The 18,648-nt window shown below is 35.8% G+C and overlaps 1 protein-coding gene across 3 annotated transcripts in view; it reads left to right on the forward strand.

Annotated features, from left to right (window-relative positions):
• Nucleotides 1-1,010: 1,010 nt before the first annotated feature.
• Nucleotides 1,011-18,648, forward strand: part of LOC148956925 (uncharacterized) — a 47,249-nt gene continuing 29,611 nt past the window's right edge. For all 3 annotated transcript variants that reach the window (XM_089096891.1, XM_089096877.1, XM_089096883.1), the window contains exons 1-3: nt 1,011-1,095; nt 8,264-8,342; nt 17,305-17,498. In XM_089096891.1, the coding sequence (XP_088953017.1) occupies nt 8,276-8,342; nt 17,305-17,498 (261 nt within the window). In that variant the 5' untranslated portion in view covers nt 1,011-1,095; nt 8,264-8,275. The remainder of the gene's footprint in view (nt 1,096-8,263; nt 8,343-17,304; nt 17,499-18,648) is intronic.

Raw genomic sequence — 18,648 nt, forward strand, 5'->3', positions numbered from 1 at the left:
TCTTATTGCAGTGATCATTTTTATTTCAAAGGGGGTAGTGGGAGTAATTTTAAGGTAAATTTCCTAAGTTTTTGGAGGGAGGATCTTGGGCAGGGAGAGGGGAAATGCTTTTAATTGGGGAGATTTTTTTCCTTTTTTAGAACTTCTAGAGAGGACCTCTTGAAACCCATTATCATCATTTATGGTTACATTAGCCCCTACACTTATCATTGTCCTATTCTCCGAATTGGAGCTATCACTAGAACTTTGAGATAGGGTGCTTGACCAGCCAGGATGGGTATCTTTCACTATGACACTTTCACTGGAATTTGATTTGGGATCTGGGGGGACTTTTTTTTTGGAGGACTTCTAATCGTTGCCTATTGGAAAAAGCTTTAAACACAACAATAAAACCAAAAAAAGAAGGGAAAATAGAATGATATCAAACCGTCTGCACTATACTATGGGGCGGATAAACACAACAGTATAGCCCTGAGGATGACTTGAGCAGAATTGGTTTAGTACAACTGCTGATTAGAAGAGATAATAATCACAAGAAAATATATTTTGATTTTCTTATAAGGTTGCTGTTGCTGTTGTTATTCTTATATCGTACAGCAAACAGACTGATGGTTTATTGAATCACAGGATTTGGTAACATGGCTTATTTTTTTTTTGTCTTTTAGCTTCGAGATATCTTTTAAGAAATTGAAAAGTGAATATTCGAATTTTTTAACTTACCCTCTTTCTTCTTCTTTGTAATATCAAGAGAGCGGTCAGTGTATGGTTTAATGGAATTGCCTATGGTTGAATCAATTCCTCAAATTTAAACTTGTTGTCCTAAATTTTTGATGTGAACAGACTCTGTGATTTCACTCCTGCGGCGATACGGTGCGGAATACGCACCGCATTGCGTTTCCCGCAGCCCACTTGTCTCTGCGAATATTAGGTGCCAGTTTTTGTTTCGACCCTGGAAAAAATGCTGTATCCCACTAAAATATCAAACTGTGAGTTTCTAATAGAAGAAGAAAAGAAAAAAGAAATATTTGGAATTCAACAATTGAAACACAATAAAACATTTTGCTGATAAGATTTATCAGCCATTCTTGATTTTTGGTAAAATTTAATTTAGCCGTTTTGGAAAGGGGTTAGGTTAGGAAAATGAAACTTTCAGGGATGGGTCTACAGACTAAAGTATGTCCCAGGAAGGTATTTTGAAGTAGCCTACCTACCTCCACTCCTTCTCTCTCTAGAGGGCAGTGACCTTTAAAAATATTTTGTCTTATGAAAGTGAAACCTTGCAAAAGAGGTCTTCTGCTCAAATAATTAGGCCTGTTTTTTCACTCATCAGTGTGCTAAGATCTGACATCTTTTGTCAGAAAATGCTTAAAAGTGAAATCTTTGAACTAAGATTTTACATCTTTTGTCGTTTTTATGCAAACATCTATCATCATTCTGCTCTGATCAATGGTTTGAGAACAATGATGAGTATATCATCAAAGTTCTCTCATCATTGTTCTATATAGCAGAACAGTGGCGTTCTTCACACTTTTTGCTAACATTAGTGAGCTGGAAGATCTTAGAACAAAGATGAGTTAAAAAACGATAATCTTTGCAGAAAGACACAAGATCTTAGATGTAAGATCTTAGTGCTAAAAAACAGCCCAATGTAGGGTAAAAGAAAACTGTTTTCAGCTTCATATTTTTGCTCAATATCAATTGATGAGGTTCAAAGTTCTGTGCAAATACATATCCTAAATTTAGAAAAAAAAACCTATTGATTTGGCTTAAAATTATTCTCAAATAACAGGAGGAAATAGCATAGTTTATGCTATATGTAGAGAAAAAAATCCTTAGCTCAACAAATTTTTCAAGCCAACTAGGTGTTTAATATAAATGACTAGGTGTTTAATATAAATGGCTATTAGATCTAACTTATATATAAATTTCAGCCTGAATTAGCCAACTTGTCAGCTACTAATAAAATTCTACATAGGTCTACTCTAAAAAATTAGCTAACTAGTTATCTATTAAGATCTCAGTTATTACCTTAAATTGTACTTGCCAGTGATAAGGATGAGTTCTGTGAATGCCAGTTACTGATGATGGTAACTTGTTAGGTTCATCCCATATTGTGAGCCAAGGTTTCTTGCACCAGTCTTTGTCAACTACAAACTTGAAGGCTTCAGCACTGGGTAACATAATAGCATTTTGGCTAAGGGAGTTCCATAGGGTGACTACATGGTTAGAAAAGAATTTGTGTTGCAGCCTGGTGTTAGTGTGTTCAATAAAACTTCAAGGGGTGGTCTCTAGTATTTGGTGAAATGAGTATCTGGAACAGGTTGGGGATTACAGCTTTAGTCATGTACTAATGCATATGTCATTGTTACATCTCCTCACCTATATCTATATGTGAGAGAAGGTAGTTCAAACTTTTGTAATATGGTAACATATATAAGATGTTGAAATCTCTTTTTGTATTTAGTTGCATGTCACTGCACTGATTGTAGAATTGATATATCACCCTTATTTACTGGAGTAGCAACAGACATCTCAAATTTCGATTTTGGTCTGATCAGGCCCTTTGAGAGCCTGGTAATCAAAGCTGGAGATCTTCTGCAGAATGTTCTTGTAATTAACAAGGAATTTGGTTGGCACTGGCTAGTACAGACTGTGTGTGAAAATTAAACCTGAGCTTATCATCAACCAAGACTCCTAGATCTTTAAAACCATGACTACATGTGTGGCTGTTTTGAACCATTGCTGGATTTCATAAAATACTGGCAAAGAGGGTTATTTGCTTCAAAATGAATGACTATGCACTTCTGGATGTTAAATTCAAGCCACCAGGTTTTTGTCTACTTTGACAATGTATCGAGATCAGCCTGGATAGCTATGGCACATTGTGGGTCATGGACAGGACCAATTATTTTGGAATCATCTCCATACAAGCAAATTTTATTCTCTGTGATTGAAGGTACATTGTTGATGAAAATATTAAATAAAGTTAGACTGAAAACTGTTCCTTGGTTACTCTACTTTTTACATCTGCTGATTCTAAAGAGGATTGATCTGTTTTCTCCAAATACCCTTACATCCTGCTTCCTATTGGTAAGAGATTGCATTATCTAGTTGAGAGTATCATCATGGATGTTCATTGCACAGAGTTTAGACTTTAGTCTCCTGTGGTAAACTTTATCAAATGCTTTGGGTAGATCCAGTAATAACATGTCAATAAGGCATCTCTCATCCATAAGTTTTAAAACATGCTTGTATATGTCAATGAGGTTAATGTCAACTGATTAATTGGGACAAAAGCCATGTTGATTAGGTGATTGTAGACTATTAGTATTTAAATGAACTTCAATGGTTGAATTGACTATACCTTTGAGTTGTTTCCCAATTGCTGATGCAAGACTAATTGGTCAATAATTGTTAGCTTCATTTCTATTGCCCCCTTTGTGTAAAGGTGTGATGTAAGAATCCTTCCAATCTTGCAGAATATATTTAGTACTAAGGGACTTTTGGGAAATTAGAGTGAGAGGATGTGATAAAAGCTGCATTTGTCTCTTGTAGTAACCAGGGGGTACTCTATCTGGTCCTGTAGATTTATTTGGGTTAATCTTCTTCAATTGGGTTTCTACATCAGTTTTTGTTATAGTAATGGGCACCATGCCATTTAAAATGTCATACCTTGGGGGATCTGGAACTGGAGTATTATCAAGGGAATTAAATACCTAGTAGATGAACTGCTTATTTAATGTATTGGGAATCTCTCTTGGGTCACAGTTTTTTTATGCCATCTAGTAGAAGTTGGGTAACAAAATGCCTACCAGGGTTACCAGATGATGTGTACTTCCAGAATTTCTTAGGGTTAGATTGTATTGCAGGTGCTACTGATTCCTCATAGTTTTTGGTCATTTTTCTAGTAATATTTTGCAGTTGATACATGTTTGTATTTTTGTAATAATCCACCTGGTTGTGATTCTTTATGTACAGCTTCCAGTATTTTTTTTATTTTTTTTTCAGTTCCTTGCCTTTTTAATGTATTTTGTAATATATTGGAGGGTTTCCTTTTCCAATTTACAGAACAGTGATTTTCAGTAGCTCAACAATAATATTCTTTTCATAGTTGATCAAGACTCTTCTGCATGCATACATTTAATAAGTCAAGGTACAGCAGCCTCCAAGCTCAAATGGAAAGCTTCATCTGGTATAGATAATATTAGTGCATATCATGTTATCCATGGAACCCATTTGCTCATGTCACATCTAGGATTGATCATGCAGATGATTTTGACACTTTTACATTACTGTTGTCTTTCTGCATTTGTGATATTCTGCATATGTGATATTAAATAAGCAGTTTATTTCAGTATTCACAGTTGCAGATAATGCCCCACTTCCAGACCCCCCACAGTACGAAATTCAAAAAAGTATGCCACCCATTAATATTACTAAAGTAGATGTAGAGACTCGACTAAAGAAGATTAACCCAAATAAATCAACAGGACCTGACGGAGTGCCCCCTTGGCTCTTAAAGGAGACGTATGCAGTACTATCACATCCTCTCACCCTACTATTCCAAAAGTCCCTAAATACTAAATCTATTCCACAAGACTGGAAGGAAGCTTACATTACACCTGTTCATAAAGGAAGCAGCAGAGATGAAGCCAGCAACTATCGACCAATTAGTCTCACCTCGGGAGTGGGAAAACTTCTTGAAGGCATAGTTAATTCAGCCATTATTGAACACCTAAATGCGAACAAGCTACTATCTCCTAGCCAGCATGGCTTCCGCCCCAGTCGATCAGTTGATACTAACCTCATTGATGCTTACAAGCATGTCACAGAACTTATGGACACGGGATCCCCAGTTGATATGATATTATTAGACTTAGTGAAATCATTTGATAAAGTATGTCATAGGAGGCTAAATTCTAAACTCCATGCAATAGGCCTCCACGATGAAGTCATAAATTGGACGATGCAATTTCTTACCAACAGGAAGCAGGTGGTAAGAGTATTTGGCGATGGTGGATCAATTTTCTTCTCAGAATCAGCAGACGTAGAAAGCGGAGTACCCCAAGGCACGGTTTTGGGCCCAACTCTATTCAACATCTATATTAATGATGCATCTTCAATCATGAAGAATAAGATATGCTTATATGCTGATGATTCCAAAATAATCTGTCCAATTTATGACCCCCAAAGTACCAAAGACATCCACGCAGATCTTGACGCACTCTCAATGTGGGCAAAAACCTGGCGACTAGAATTTAATATCCAGAAATGCAAGGTCATACACTTTGGAGCAAACAACCCTCTCAGCCAGTATTTTATTGAATCCAATGGTGGTTATAAACAGCCACTTACAACCAGTCACTGCGAAAAAGATCTTGGAGTCTTGGTTGATAACAAGCTCAAATTCAACTTACACACGCAGTCTGCAGTAGCCAAAGCCAACCAAACTGTCGGTATAATAAAGAGAACGTTCTGCAGTAGATCTCCAGCAGTGATTACTAAGCTCCTAAAGGGCCTGATCTGACCAAAATTAGAATTTGGGATGTCCATTGCCACGCCAGTTAACAAGCTTGACCAATCGATTCTGGAATCGGTGCAGCAGAGAGCAACGAAATGCACAAGGGGTTTTCAAAATTTGCCATATTCTACCAGACTCCAGAGGCTCAAAATACCATCTCTCACATACCAACGTAAGCAAGGAGATGTATTGATGACATACAAATTGATCTGCAACCACAATATCATCCCTGACTTATTCCAGTTAGATAGTTTGTCAAGAACAAGAGGGCACCCCCTGAAGCTCTACCAGAAATGTGCTTATACCAGGCTGCAAAACAAAATTTTCTCCAACCATGTGGTTGGCTTATGGAATTCCCTTAGCCAGAATGCAGTCATGTCCCCTAATACTGAAGCCTTCAAGTCAGCTGTTGACAGAGATTGGTGCAGCAAGCCATGGCGCACAGTTTGGGATGCGCCCGATGAGCTGAGCCACCATCATCATTGACCGGCGTCTACAGGATTCGTCCTTATCGCTGGCTAGTGCGATTTAAGGTAATTTAAGGTGATCTCACTCCTATCCCCAAGAAAGGCAAATCTAACATTCAGTGTTGGACCTTTAGGCCTATAACAATCTCCACTACATTCTGTAAACTGTTTGAGGTGCTTTTTGTAGATGAACTAAAGGAGAACTGTAGCATTCTGCCATACCCATTTGGTATTCAGAATAAAATAGGGTGTATTGATGTCCTTAGTGCTATAACTAATGTTCTAATAAAGGCTGAACTGGCCCAAGAGGGTCTTACTCTAGCAGCACACTATGTTAGGTGTGCATTTGACTCATTGGTACATGGAGCCATGCTCTTTCATATGGCAAAAAGAGGTGTTCACCCCTCTATTATTCATTCCTTGAGAAATTTATATGGCTTAAAGTATGCATCAAAACTACAAATCCATTTAACTTGCCAGTTTCCAATCCATCTAATCTTTCAGATGCTCCAAGAAATAGACTTTTGTGTCCCAGTAACCCTTCCAAATAATCTGAAGAGTTTTGTTTCTGTTTATAAAGGTACATGTCAAGGTGCTATTACTTTGCCTACTCTTTTGAACAATGGTATCTTAGATGCTCAACCAAAATGCATATCCTCATGCATCAAGGCAGCAACAAACATAGCACTTGTCTGTTATGTGGATGATGTCCGTAATCTTACCAGGTTAGGTCATCATATTGAAGAAAACTTCAGCATACTCGAGCGTGAATATTTTAAATTGGGGCTGGAACTTAACTCTGATAAATCTGAGATTCTTCTATTTAATTGGGGTAATTTGGGTCCCACACTGTCAGTCCAACTAGGATTTTCTTTAGGAAAGCCAGTTGAAAAACCTGGTATACCAATTGGCCCATCCCTAAAGCAAACCTGTTTGCTGCTGATTTCCCACCTTGAAAAAAAAATGTTACTCCCACCTTGAAAAAAAACTCTAATTAAACCCCTCTATAACAAAGTTGATTAGAGTGAGTTTAGGAATTATAGAAGCATTTGCCTGGTTTCTGTAGGAAGTAAATTACTTACCATGATGGAACTTTTTAGACTTAGAGATGCTGTAGATAAAATTTAAGAGAAGGGCAGTGTGTTTACAGGAAGGTTAGAGGATGTATTGACAAAATTTTCATGGTTAGATTAATAATTGAGAAGTGCCTGAGTCATCAGACACCTTCTGCAAAATTTTCTGCCAAAGTCAGGTCAAAATTAGCATGCTAGACTTAAAATCCTTTGTGCACAAGGACAGAGGCTTAAATCCTGGCATTGCTGCGTATTTGGTTTGGAACAGGGGTCAGTGGTGTGATTCTGTATGCTTAGCCAGAGTTGAAACAGCTCTAAATGGGTACCTGGGGAAGGTAAAGAGGAAGGATGTGCAAAAGTAAAGGATGGTTGGCAGCCAACCCACCGTTGCACTTCCTGGCTAAAGGGCCATGAAACAGAAATCAGCACCACCAGTAGAAACTGTGAAGTCCAGTGTCATTCCCTTTGCCTTCACCTTTAGTTTTAATCAAATAACCAATGACCAGAAACACCAGGATTTGAGCCCCTGTCTTAATACACAAGGATTTTAATTTCTAGCATGCTAATTTTAACCTGACTTTGGTGGAAGGTGTTTGATGACTCAGGTAATTCTCAATTATTAATCCAAGAATGAAAATTTTGTCAACATATCCTCTACCCTTCCTAAAACCACACTGTCCTTCTCTTAAAATTTCTCTAAAGTACCTCTAAGCTTAAAAAGTATTATCAAACTAAGTAATTTGCTTCCTAGAGAAATCAGGCTAATGTCTCTATAATTATCACACTCACTCTTATCACCTTTCTTATAGAGGGGTTTAATTAAAGTTTTCTTAAAATCGCTAGGTACTCCCCTTTTTCAAAAATCATATTCATAATGATGAGTAACTTCAAGGCCTCCACTTCACACCTCCTATCAAGGAGGTTCTCCATTTTCTCCATTCTCCATTTTCTTTACATTCTCTTTCTCCATTTTCTTTACATTCCTCCTATTTTTGTAGGATTTATCACTCAAATAAATCTTGTACAGACCCCACTTCCTCTCTTTTAAACATAAAACATTTTTACTCTATTAAACACTAAGCATTTTTACTAATATTCCTAGTTGTGTTTCTAACTTTTTTCCCAAAGGTACCATCAGTAATTTCACAAACTATTTTTCTTAAATTATCTAAAAAACAGTACTTCTTAGCTCTTTTTTTTAGATAAAGCCAGAAATGGAGCATACTATTGAAGAGAAGTTTGAAGCTGCTGTAAAATTGATACAAAGCATGCCAAAGGATGGTAAGATTCCAAATCGCCTCTTGTTATTTTATTTATTTTCACTTTTCATTCCATATTTTGCTGTTAGTTGTTTGGTTCATGAGCCTTTCCCCTTCCTACTTACCTAAGGTCTTCAAGTCTACTGTAGGAGGGATTGCAGGACGTTGAAGGAAAGTTTGGTTCATGATACTCAAGATGATTGAATATATTGAGCATTAGATTTTGTACTTGCTTTACCTATGATGCAGTTGCAGTATAAATTTTTTGCAGTGAATTACAGAACAAGGTATATTGATAAACTACTGTGTTTTCTGCTATGTGTAATATGCTGACATTCTCATAAAGATAAGGGAAGTATGGAGGGGGGGGGGTATTAACCTAAATTTCTTTTTATGACTAAAAAAAATCTTCCATAATACTTTTTCCAGCAATGTCTAATAAGTCTGTATCTGTTTAAGAAAAGAGATACTTATTGCATGGGCTCAAGGGCACCATTTTGGACCCTTTGATTGTACAGACTGACAATGAAGTTCTTTTGATCGATTTTGGTCTGTCAAAGAATCTATAATCTTTGATTGACGATTGAAAGTACCCTCCTTCATTTTTTTACCACTTGCTCCAAGGGAAAAGGCTTGGTAAAGGTGATAAAATAAACAATAAAAAACTTGTATGACAGGTACATGGATCTTTACTGTCAACCTGGTAGTGTAGGCTATTTATCACATTTATTACTTTAAAGTGTAGATGTTCTTTGGCAACATTATATTAATACCCACCTTTGAGTTTGTATATGTGGTAAACAATTTTTTTATTCTATTATTTTATTTTAAAATAAATGTAAGTTTAGAATTGTTTGTTTGTTAAAGTTTTTGTATGATTACTTAATTTGGTACTTGTATGATATGTGCTCAATTTGTTCATTCATTGACATATTATGGAACCAGTTTTTTTGTTAGTTTCTTTCAGCTTAGCAGGAGACATGACAAAGAGAAGTGACAGAATAGATGGAAAATTTATAATTTGCGCTATATGTTTGCACATTAGGGGGGGGGGGGTAAAGTATTTGGACAGAGTAAAGATATGAAAAAATTCTTACTGCATAATATGCAGAATAATTGTACCTAACACATTAGACATGCAGACCCGCTATACTTCACCCCTATAGCCCAAATTTGTTTTTAAAGTATTATATTTTTATCTTACTTTGGTATATTTCATTCGGATTGGGCATCAAAGAAACATATTAGAAGAACATTAGGTAGGGTGTATGTTCTACAAGGTTGGTCCTTTTTTGGCCCTATTTTCGGGGGTGTATACTCCCAAGCCACAATATTTTTCAAATTGTATTCCTCTTGGCCAAAGGACTTAAGCCTTCCAATTAAAACAAATGAAGTAAAATAGTGTTTTTGCATAATTTCACCCTCCTCCCTAAGACAAGTATCTTCACGACTGAAAAATTTAGTTCTCTAGCTAAAAAAATGATATATAAAAGTCTTTTATTTAAGGAAGTTCGGAACATGAATTACCCTCCTTTAGATCTTTACGAAAAAGCTTAAGACAAGCTAGAACATCTGGGTTTAAAAATGTGTTTTGAAATTTTAGATAACCCTCCTCACCCAAAACCATTTTCCAACAAATATGTTAAGGGAAAAAAAAAATCAGAAACATCTTAGGGGTAAGCTGTTGAGATTTGGTAAGGTATATGTAATGTTTTAGATGGTTATAAACATTTTCTATCTGAGAATTTTCTTCCGATTGTATTTTGGCCATATCCTGGTCAAACTACGCAAAAATTTTGCTCCTTGAAAATATTACCAAATCTGTAAAAAAAAAAAATTAAGTCTATTCGCCGAAGTCCCGCCAGCTGATGTTCCTTTGCAAATTTGAATTTTGCATATTTGCTTGTTTCATGTTTTCATGGATTGTGTTATTGTGGATTGTGGATTGTGTGCCTGCTGTTAAATAGAAGAAGAAGAAGAAGAAGTTAAACTGAAGTCTAGTAAATCTAGTAAACCAAAAGATAACCCTGAGTCTTATAGGCCCATAATGATTACACCTGTCATGGGGAAAATAATGGAGAAAATGATTTATCACAGACTCCTCTGGTTTGTTGAGAAAAATAACATGATCCCACACACTCAAACTGGATTCAGGAAATACCACTCCTCAACAGATGCTTTCATTTTGCTAACAAATGCAATAAATGAATCTTTCTCAAAAAATAATATCCTAGTGGCAGCTTTCCTAGATTTTGAAGGAGCTTATGACAATGTGAACCACCAAATCCTTTTAAATAAACTTGCAAACCTTGGAGTACCTCCTAAGCTAGTATCCTTTATTAAATCCTTCATAGAAGTGCAAAGTTTCATTGTTTGTGTTGGTTCAGCCTCTTCACCCCAAAAGACAATATCCAAAGGCCTACCTCAGGGAGCAGTAAAAAAACTTACTTTCAGTACATTCCTAGCCACTCTGGCATAAGTGGTAATCATCAGGTTGATGAAATAGCAAAAAATGCTATAAATATTGACCAGCCAAGTGGGAGACCTATCCCAATTAGAGATATTTACCGATGGAGGCTATCAGATATTAATTTTAATAAGATTAATCCTATCCTTTCCCCCTTTCCCAATAAGTATCTTTCTAAAATTTATCATAGAATTTGTTCTAGAACAAATGGACTAAATTTCCTTGCATTCTCATATAAGCTTTCTAATTCAAGTGGTTCAATTCCCCTGTCCCCTCTTTGCAGGCATTGTAATATGAATAATGAAACATTTGACCATTGCCTATTTGAATGTAATATGCTGACGTCTGCACAACATACCTTGCTTTCTAAACTGTTAAAATACTTCAACCACCACAAAATCCCACTATCAGCCAAGAGCCTAGCCAACTATACCTGCACACAGAGCATAGAAATCGACATCTATTAACTTATATTTGAACTCCTAGAGTCGAAAGATCTGCTGAAAGATATCTGAATATATCTAATAAATATGAGGCAATCAAGCCAGTAGCTCTGTAGCCCACAGAGTGAAACAAAAGGAAAAGGGCTAAATAGTTTTACTGAAAAGCCCGCCTGCTGTTAAATAGAAGAAGAAGAAGAAGTAAATGTCGACAGTCACCGGTGAATGTCACCAATTAAAAGCATTTCCCCTCTCCCTGCCCAAGATCCTCCCTCCAAAAACTTAGGAATTTACCTTAAAATTACTCCCACTACCCTCTTTGAAATAAAAATGATCACTGCAATAAGAGTTGCAATTTTTAAATTGCTAAAATCAATATTCTCTCTTAACATTAACCGTGATGAATCTCTGCTAATAGCTGTAGAAGATCAGAAATCAGCAGATACAATAATTAACCTTAAATCCCTTCTGAATAACCCAATTATTGCATCTAATTGGAACCCTAAACAATCACCAACAAAAATAGTAGTTTACAATGTTCCCCCAGAGATATCTACTCAGGAGTTAAAAGAAGGCCTTTCAGATAGGGTTGGAAACACAATCCCAGTTGAGGATGTTACCCAACTTGGAAAACCCAACTCTAATGGCCTAAAAACTAGTAGATCCTTCTTATTCACACTGAAGGATAAAATTGATATCCCAGAAAAATTATTCCTATTTGGGCAAATCAAACCACACAAGGAATACAAACCTAAGCCTATTCAGTGTCAGAAGTGTTTCAAACTGGGACACACAACAAACAAATGCAATGAAATTCTCCAAGAGTGTAGTAATTGTAAATCTTTCCATCCTAAAGAGCTGACAACTTGCAACAACACACAGCCTACATGCATCAATTGCAAAGGCCCACATGAACCTACAAATAAATCATTATGCCCTGCATACAGGAAAAGAGCTCTAACACTCCAAATATCAACAGAGAAGGCCATCCCATACCCCTTTGCAGCAATGGAAGCAAATGCTGCCCAACAAAACCAAATAAAGCCTGTAATAAAACCAACCAAAACCCCCAAGTCAAATGCCCCCAATGCATCAAGCACCCCATATAAAACACCATCTTCTAAGCCCCATAGCTCAAATCCCTATCAGAAGGAATCACCAAGCCAACAAGCCTCCTTGCCCGGTGAGATGAGGCCAGCCTGGCCCTCCCTCCCAAGAAGAAACAAACCAGAAACACTACCAGGAATCAATCCCTTAACCAACAAACAGGATGCACTACCAAAAATGCAATCCCCAAATATATGCTTATTCATTCTAAACTGTAATGCAGTCCAGGCCATGAACAGAATCAACTACAGAAAACAAAAATTATTGCAGAATTGGCAAAAATCTACATCCCAGATGATATGCTCATTCAAGCAAAAAAAGATCTTGCTTTACTCTTAACAAAGCTGAACATTGATACACAGTCATATGAAGAATAAATCAACAACACAACATTTATCAATTCTCCAATGGAATGTAAGATCACTCAAAGAAAATAAGATAAATGAACTAATATCATTTATGAATAATAATTCCATTAATATTGATTGCCTCCATTAAACTCATTTAACCCAAAATCAACAAATTAAGTATCTGGGATATACTATCCTGAGAAAGGATAGATCTTCAGAGAGAAAAGGAGGTGGTGTAGCTTTATTAGTTAATAATAATATAAAATTTTGTGGCATCAATTTTCCAGATTCTGAAAATTATGTTGATGTAATTGGTATAAGTGTTTGGCTGAATAATTTAAAAACCTACATAATAAGCTTTTATAACCCTAATGGCCAAACTACAGATGCCAAGGATTTCTTTAATTATATAAATAATTCTAATATGTTAAAAAATATCATTATTTGTGGTGATTTCAATGCCCACAGCCTTTTGTGGGGGAATAAACCAGCAAATAAAGCTGGTAAATTTATTGAGCATATGACTTCAAATAATAATGAATTAGTTGTTGCTACCCCTCCAAACCTGAATACTTATTTCAACCCCAAAAGTGGCAATTTCTCCACAATTGACCTACAAATTGTGTCTTTAAATTTTTTGAACAAAATTTACATAAATAAAATTGATGGTATATGTACAGACCACTTTGCTATAGTTTGCTCCCTAAATGAACCTGCTGAAACTTTATCTCATACATCCAAATATATCAACACTAAAGCAAATTGGTCTATTTTCAAAAATAATCTAAATGATGAAATTAAAAGTTTCACACAATGTTCATGCATTTCTAACACAACAGTTGACACACATGCTGAAGCGTTGACATCTTTACTAATCAATACAGCTAATCATGCTATCCCCAGGACAACACCTAAGAAAACATTCCCAAAACAAATTCCTAAGGCATGGTGGACAAATGAGTGCCTAAATAAATGGAGGATAAAAAAGGCAGCTAGGACAAAATTCATAAAAAAACCAACACCTACTACATATTTAAAAAAATTACAAGCAGAATCTAATCTAAAAAGGACTATAATAGATGCTAAATATAAATACTGGAATAATTTTGCAAATAATCTCTCCAGAGAAACAAATGAGCCAATTATACATTAAGTCATAAGCCACATATGTGGGAAAAAGACTTCTCCCAACCCACTCCTGTATGAGCTTATACATAATAATACCCATTATGACAATGATAATGAAAAGGCTAACCTATTTGCAACTCTTTTTGTTAATAAGCTAACATCAAATAATCAAAGCAAACTGTCCACAATTCCTATGAACCCTTGTTACCAACCACGCCCAGGATCTGAGTGCATAACTAATCCATTTTCAATCCAGGACTTGAATAATGCAATACATCATATTAGGTCCAAAACTAGCAGTAGCTATGACAATATACACCCTACATGGATAAAGAATCTCACACCTTCATACAAACAAGAACTGCTAAATTGTTATAATCACGCTTGGGCATCTTCTAGGTTCCCCAATATATGGAAATGTTCGTCCCTCCTACCAATCCTAAAGAAAAATAAACCAAAGGATAACCCTGAGTCTTATAGGCCCATAATGATTACACCTGTGATGGGGAAGATAATGGAGAAAATGATTTATCACAGACTCCTCTGGTTTGTTGAGAAAAATAACATGATCCCACACACTCAAACTGGATTCAGGAAATACCACTCCTCAACAGATGCTTTCATTTTGCTAACAAATGCAATAAATGAATCTTTCTAAAAAAATAATATCCTAGTGGCAGCTTTCCTAGATTTTGAAGGAGCTTATGACAATGTGAACCACCAAATCCTTTTAAATAAACTTGCAAACCTCGGAGTACCTCCTAAGTTAGTATCCTTTATTAAATCCTTCATAGAAGTGCAAAGTTTCATTGTTTGTGTTGGTTCAGCCTCTTCACCCCAAAAGACAATATCCAAAGGCATACCTCAGGGAGCAGTCCTCAGTTGCCTCCTAGTTGCACTATATCTCTGGGACATGAACCTACCCCACACGAATCTACAATATGCTGATGATCTGGTGCTATGGTCATCTGGCAACACCTTTCAGATAGCACAGTCAAATCTGCAAAAGTCACTTTTCCAATTTGAAAAATTCTCTCAACATTCAGATTTACCCATTGCACCCACCAAGTCAAAAATAATCCAATTTCACCGGAAGCGAAACCATGTTAATGCAAAACTAAATCTAAATAAAACAACTATTCCAGAAGATAATAATATTAATTACCTAGGTCTCATGCTTGACCAAAAACTTAATTTCCACCTCCACATTTCAAACACAATAAAAAAATGTTATAGAAAAGCAAATATACTAAAAAGACTTCTTTCCACACCATGGGGTTGTAATGAGAAAACCTTACTCCAGTTTTATAAATCACATATAAGACCCCATATTGACTATGGGCTCATTGTCTATGGTGCATGTGCAAAGACCCAGATGCAAAAAATTGAAACAACACAAAATGATATAATACGTCTCATATTTGGTCTTAGGAAACCCACAAGCACCAAGTCACTGCTTATGGAGAGTGGATTAACAACAATAAGGGAGAGACGTAGCTTTCTCTCGATAAAACATCTTACAAAAATAGAATCAAATAGCTCACACACATTACATAATTGGTTAAGAAATCCAGCCATGTATAGAGGTATTGCAGATGAGTATGCCAATATTCAAAAGAAGTTCCCTGTACCAGCAAAGTCTATTGCACCTACTTTCCCCCAATACCCTCCATGGAATTGGTCATTTCCCATAATAAATACTGAATTTTCAAAATGGAATAAAGATTTAACCCCCATTGCTTTTGTCCAGAAAAAATTTGCAGAACTTAATATAATTACCTATAAAAATCACTTCCAAATATTTGTTGTTGGGTCAAAAATGAATGAGAAGGTTGTAAGTGGTGTTTTCCTTCCTCACCTGAAAATTGCAATGGGCGAGAGATTATTTAATAATTTATCTATAATGTCTGCTGAGTTAAATGCCATAATCATGGCATTAGAACACCTTAAGCAAAACCAACCTTTTGATTGAAAATTCGAATAATATTATCATCTATTCCGACTCTTTATCAAGCCTTGAGTTGCTGGCCTCAGCTCCTCAATATAAGTTGGACATTGACACTTATCATTGTCTCAGTATTATTGATAATCTTGCTTCAAGCGGCATAAAAACTTACTTTCAGTACATTCCTAGCCACTCTGGCATAAGTGGTAATCATCAGGTTGATGAAATAGCAAAAAATGCTATAAATATTTACCAGCCAAGTGGGAGACCAATCTCAATTAGAGATATTTACCGATGGAGGCTATCAGATATTAATTTTAATAAGATTAATCCTATCCTTTCCCCCTTTCCCAATAAGTATCTTTCTAAAATTTATCATAGAATTCGTTCTGGAACAAATGGACTAAATTTCCTTGCATTCTCATATAAGCTTTCTAATTCAAGTGGTTCAATTCCCCTGTCCCCTCTTTGCAGGCATTGTAATATGAATAATGAAACAATTGACCATTGCCTATTTGAATGTAATATGCTGACGTCTGCACAACATACCTTTCTTTGTAAACTGTTAAAATACTTCAAACACCACAAAATCCCACTATCAGCCAAGAGCCTAGCCAACTGTACCTGCACACAGAGCATAGAAATCGACATCTATCATCTTATATTTGAACTCCTAGAGTCGAAAGATCTGCTGAAAGATATCTGAATATATCTAATAAATATGAGGCAATCAAGCCAGTAGCTCTGTAGCCCACAGAGTGAAGCAAAAGGAAAAGGGCTAAATAGTTATACTGAAAAGCCCGCCTGCTGTTAAATAGAAGAAGAAGAAGGTGAAATTCCGAAATTCCTTATATCTGCTTGGATTCAATCAGCTTTGTCAGTCTTATGTGAGGTTTGATGGTAAATGTTAAAGTTAGGTTAGGCTAAATTAGGTTATAATTCTCAGAAATGGGTTAAAACCTAACGAAACCTAACCTAACCTGTCACCATCAAACCATGCATAAAAATGAAAAAGCTGACTAAATCCAAGGAGAAAAAGTAATTTCGGAGAAAAGGTCTTTCACAGTAACATATATTTGAAAAAATCCAAAAAAAGTTACGATTATTTTGATTTTATCTGTTTTGTCAGACTTATGGTTATTTTATAGCCTATGTGATACTCTTTATTTAATGCTCATTGTCATGTATAGTAAATGTTATTTTAAGTGACCTTTTGAACTTAGAATGCGGCAGATTGGTAAGCTCCAAAACGTTATCATCGCGGCATAGGCGCTGTGTTGAGTGACGTATTTATAATATGATCCATAACTCCTATACATCACATAAACATGCTACATACTTTCAATCAAGTCTATATACTTTCAATCAGTTTGAAGAACTTGTCCATTTATGGTAAAATATCAAAATTTCAATGTCCAAATGTAAACTTTAGATTTGATTGGTAATCCAATTGCAGTTTGACTTTAAACTACCGTAATGTTTTTATTTATTTTTTAATCCTCTCTTATCTCTCGCTTTCTCCTTTTGTAGAATCGTTTCTTTTTTAGGGCCATTCAGTCCGTCAACTCATTTGCAATTGAGATTCTATTCTCTATACAAACAAGCCACGGATGGACCGTGTAATATAAAAGCGCCGTCATTTTTTAATATTGTGGCCAAGGCTAAATACGATGCATGGAAGAAACTTGAAGATATGCCTAAAGAAGAAGCTATGAAAGAATACATAGATGAGCTGAAAAAGGTAATTTTTTAATTACATTATTTGTTTCTTTATCAGCTATTTTGTATTATGTACCACAGCTTTTATTTACTGCTTATTTAACCGCTTGATTTACTTATTTATCAGGCTGGGATAGTTGGCCTATCTGGAAATTAGGCAAAAGGTGTTGTAAGTTTAGGATTACCTAACCTGTTTAATATGGCTCTGATGAGCTTTAAAAATGCAAGGGTCACAATGAGCCCACGCCTGCTCAGCTGATTACAAAGCAAAAGGAAGAATAGAGCTGTCTTAGACATAAATACAAAAAACTTTACTGAATAATAATAGCGCTGAGTTAGCAATGAACGTCACATAACAAGAACGTACACCACATAATCATATGAAGTACACATAAAAATAAATTATCAAAACTTAACCTAGCATTTTCAAGAAGTTGATCCTTGTAGTGCTTCGCAAAGTAGGAACAAAGGACGATAGATACCGTTTCAATGCCTTTCAGGGTCAAGGACAAAAGAATTTGCAAGATGAAGTGAGGATTTTATCTACGTTTTTTGGCCAACTGGTCTTTGAACTTGAAAAAAAAAAAAATTAGATGGGCATTAGAGTTCAGGCGTATCTTTCCAAAACGCATCGCAAGATTGTGTCTCCTTTCAGATAGCTTCTGAAGCCTCAGTGTCTGCAAGCCGTCCTCACAGGATATTTAATTTGCCCCAATTATTATATGCGCGCCCACTTCTGAATATTTTCAAGATTTTTGGGTTAGATAGAAATTGATGTAGGTGCCAAACAGGACAAGAAGCCTATTTTGGGATTGTTATCCAACATAAATACAGTATACAATAATACAATATACGAATATAAATTCGGATGTTAAAGCAAGTGAGGCATATACATGACTAAAGGCAGAGGGGCATTTTGGGGGATAAACTGTATGCGTGAATCCCATTTCTGTTTGCTTTTGTGAACTACTCCTTGCGTTTTTATTTCATCTTTAATTGTAAGTCTGATGTGTTGTTGGAACGGAATTGTAGTTTTAAGAAGGTAACACATAGATTTTTATTTTTACTAACCGCAGGTATTATTTGAAAAAATATATATTTGACAAAATAGTATTCTATTTGACAAAATATAAATGTACAAAACAGCTCAAAAATCCTGTTTTCCGGAGTTA

This window comes from Artemia sp. Qi Xiang Cuo, chromosome 1 (genome assembly GCF_049724085.1).
Source record: "Artemia sp. Qi Xiang Cuo chromosome 1, ASM4972408v1, whole genome shotgun sequence".
Taxonomy (NCBI): domain Eukaryota; kingdom Metazoa; phylum Arthropoda; class Branchiopoda; order Anostraca; family Artemiidae; genus Artemia; species Artemia sp. Qi Xiang Cuo.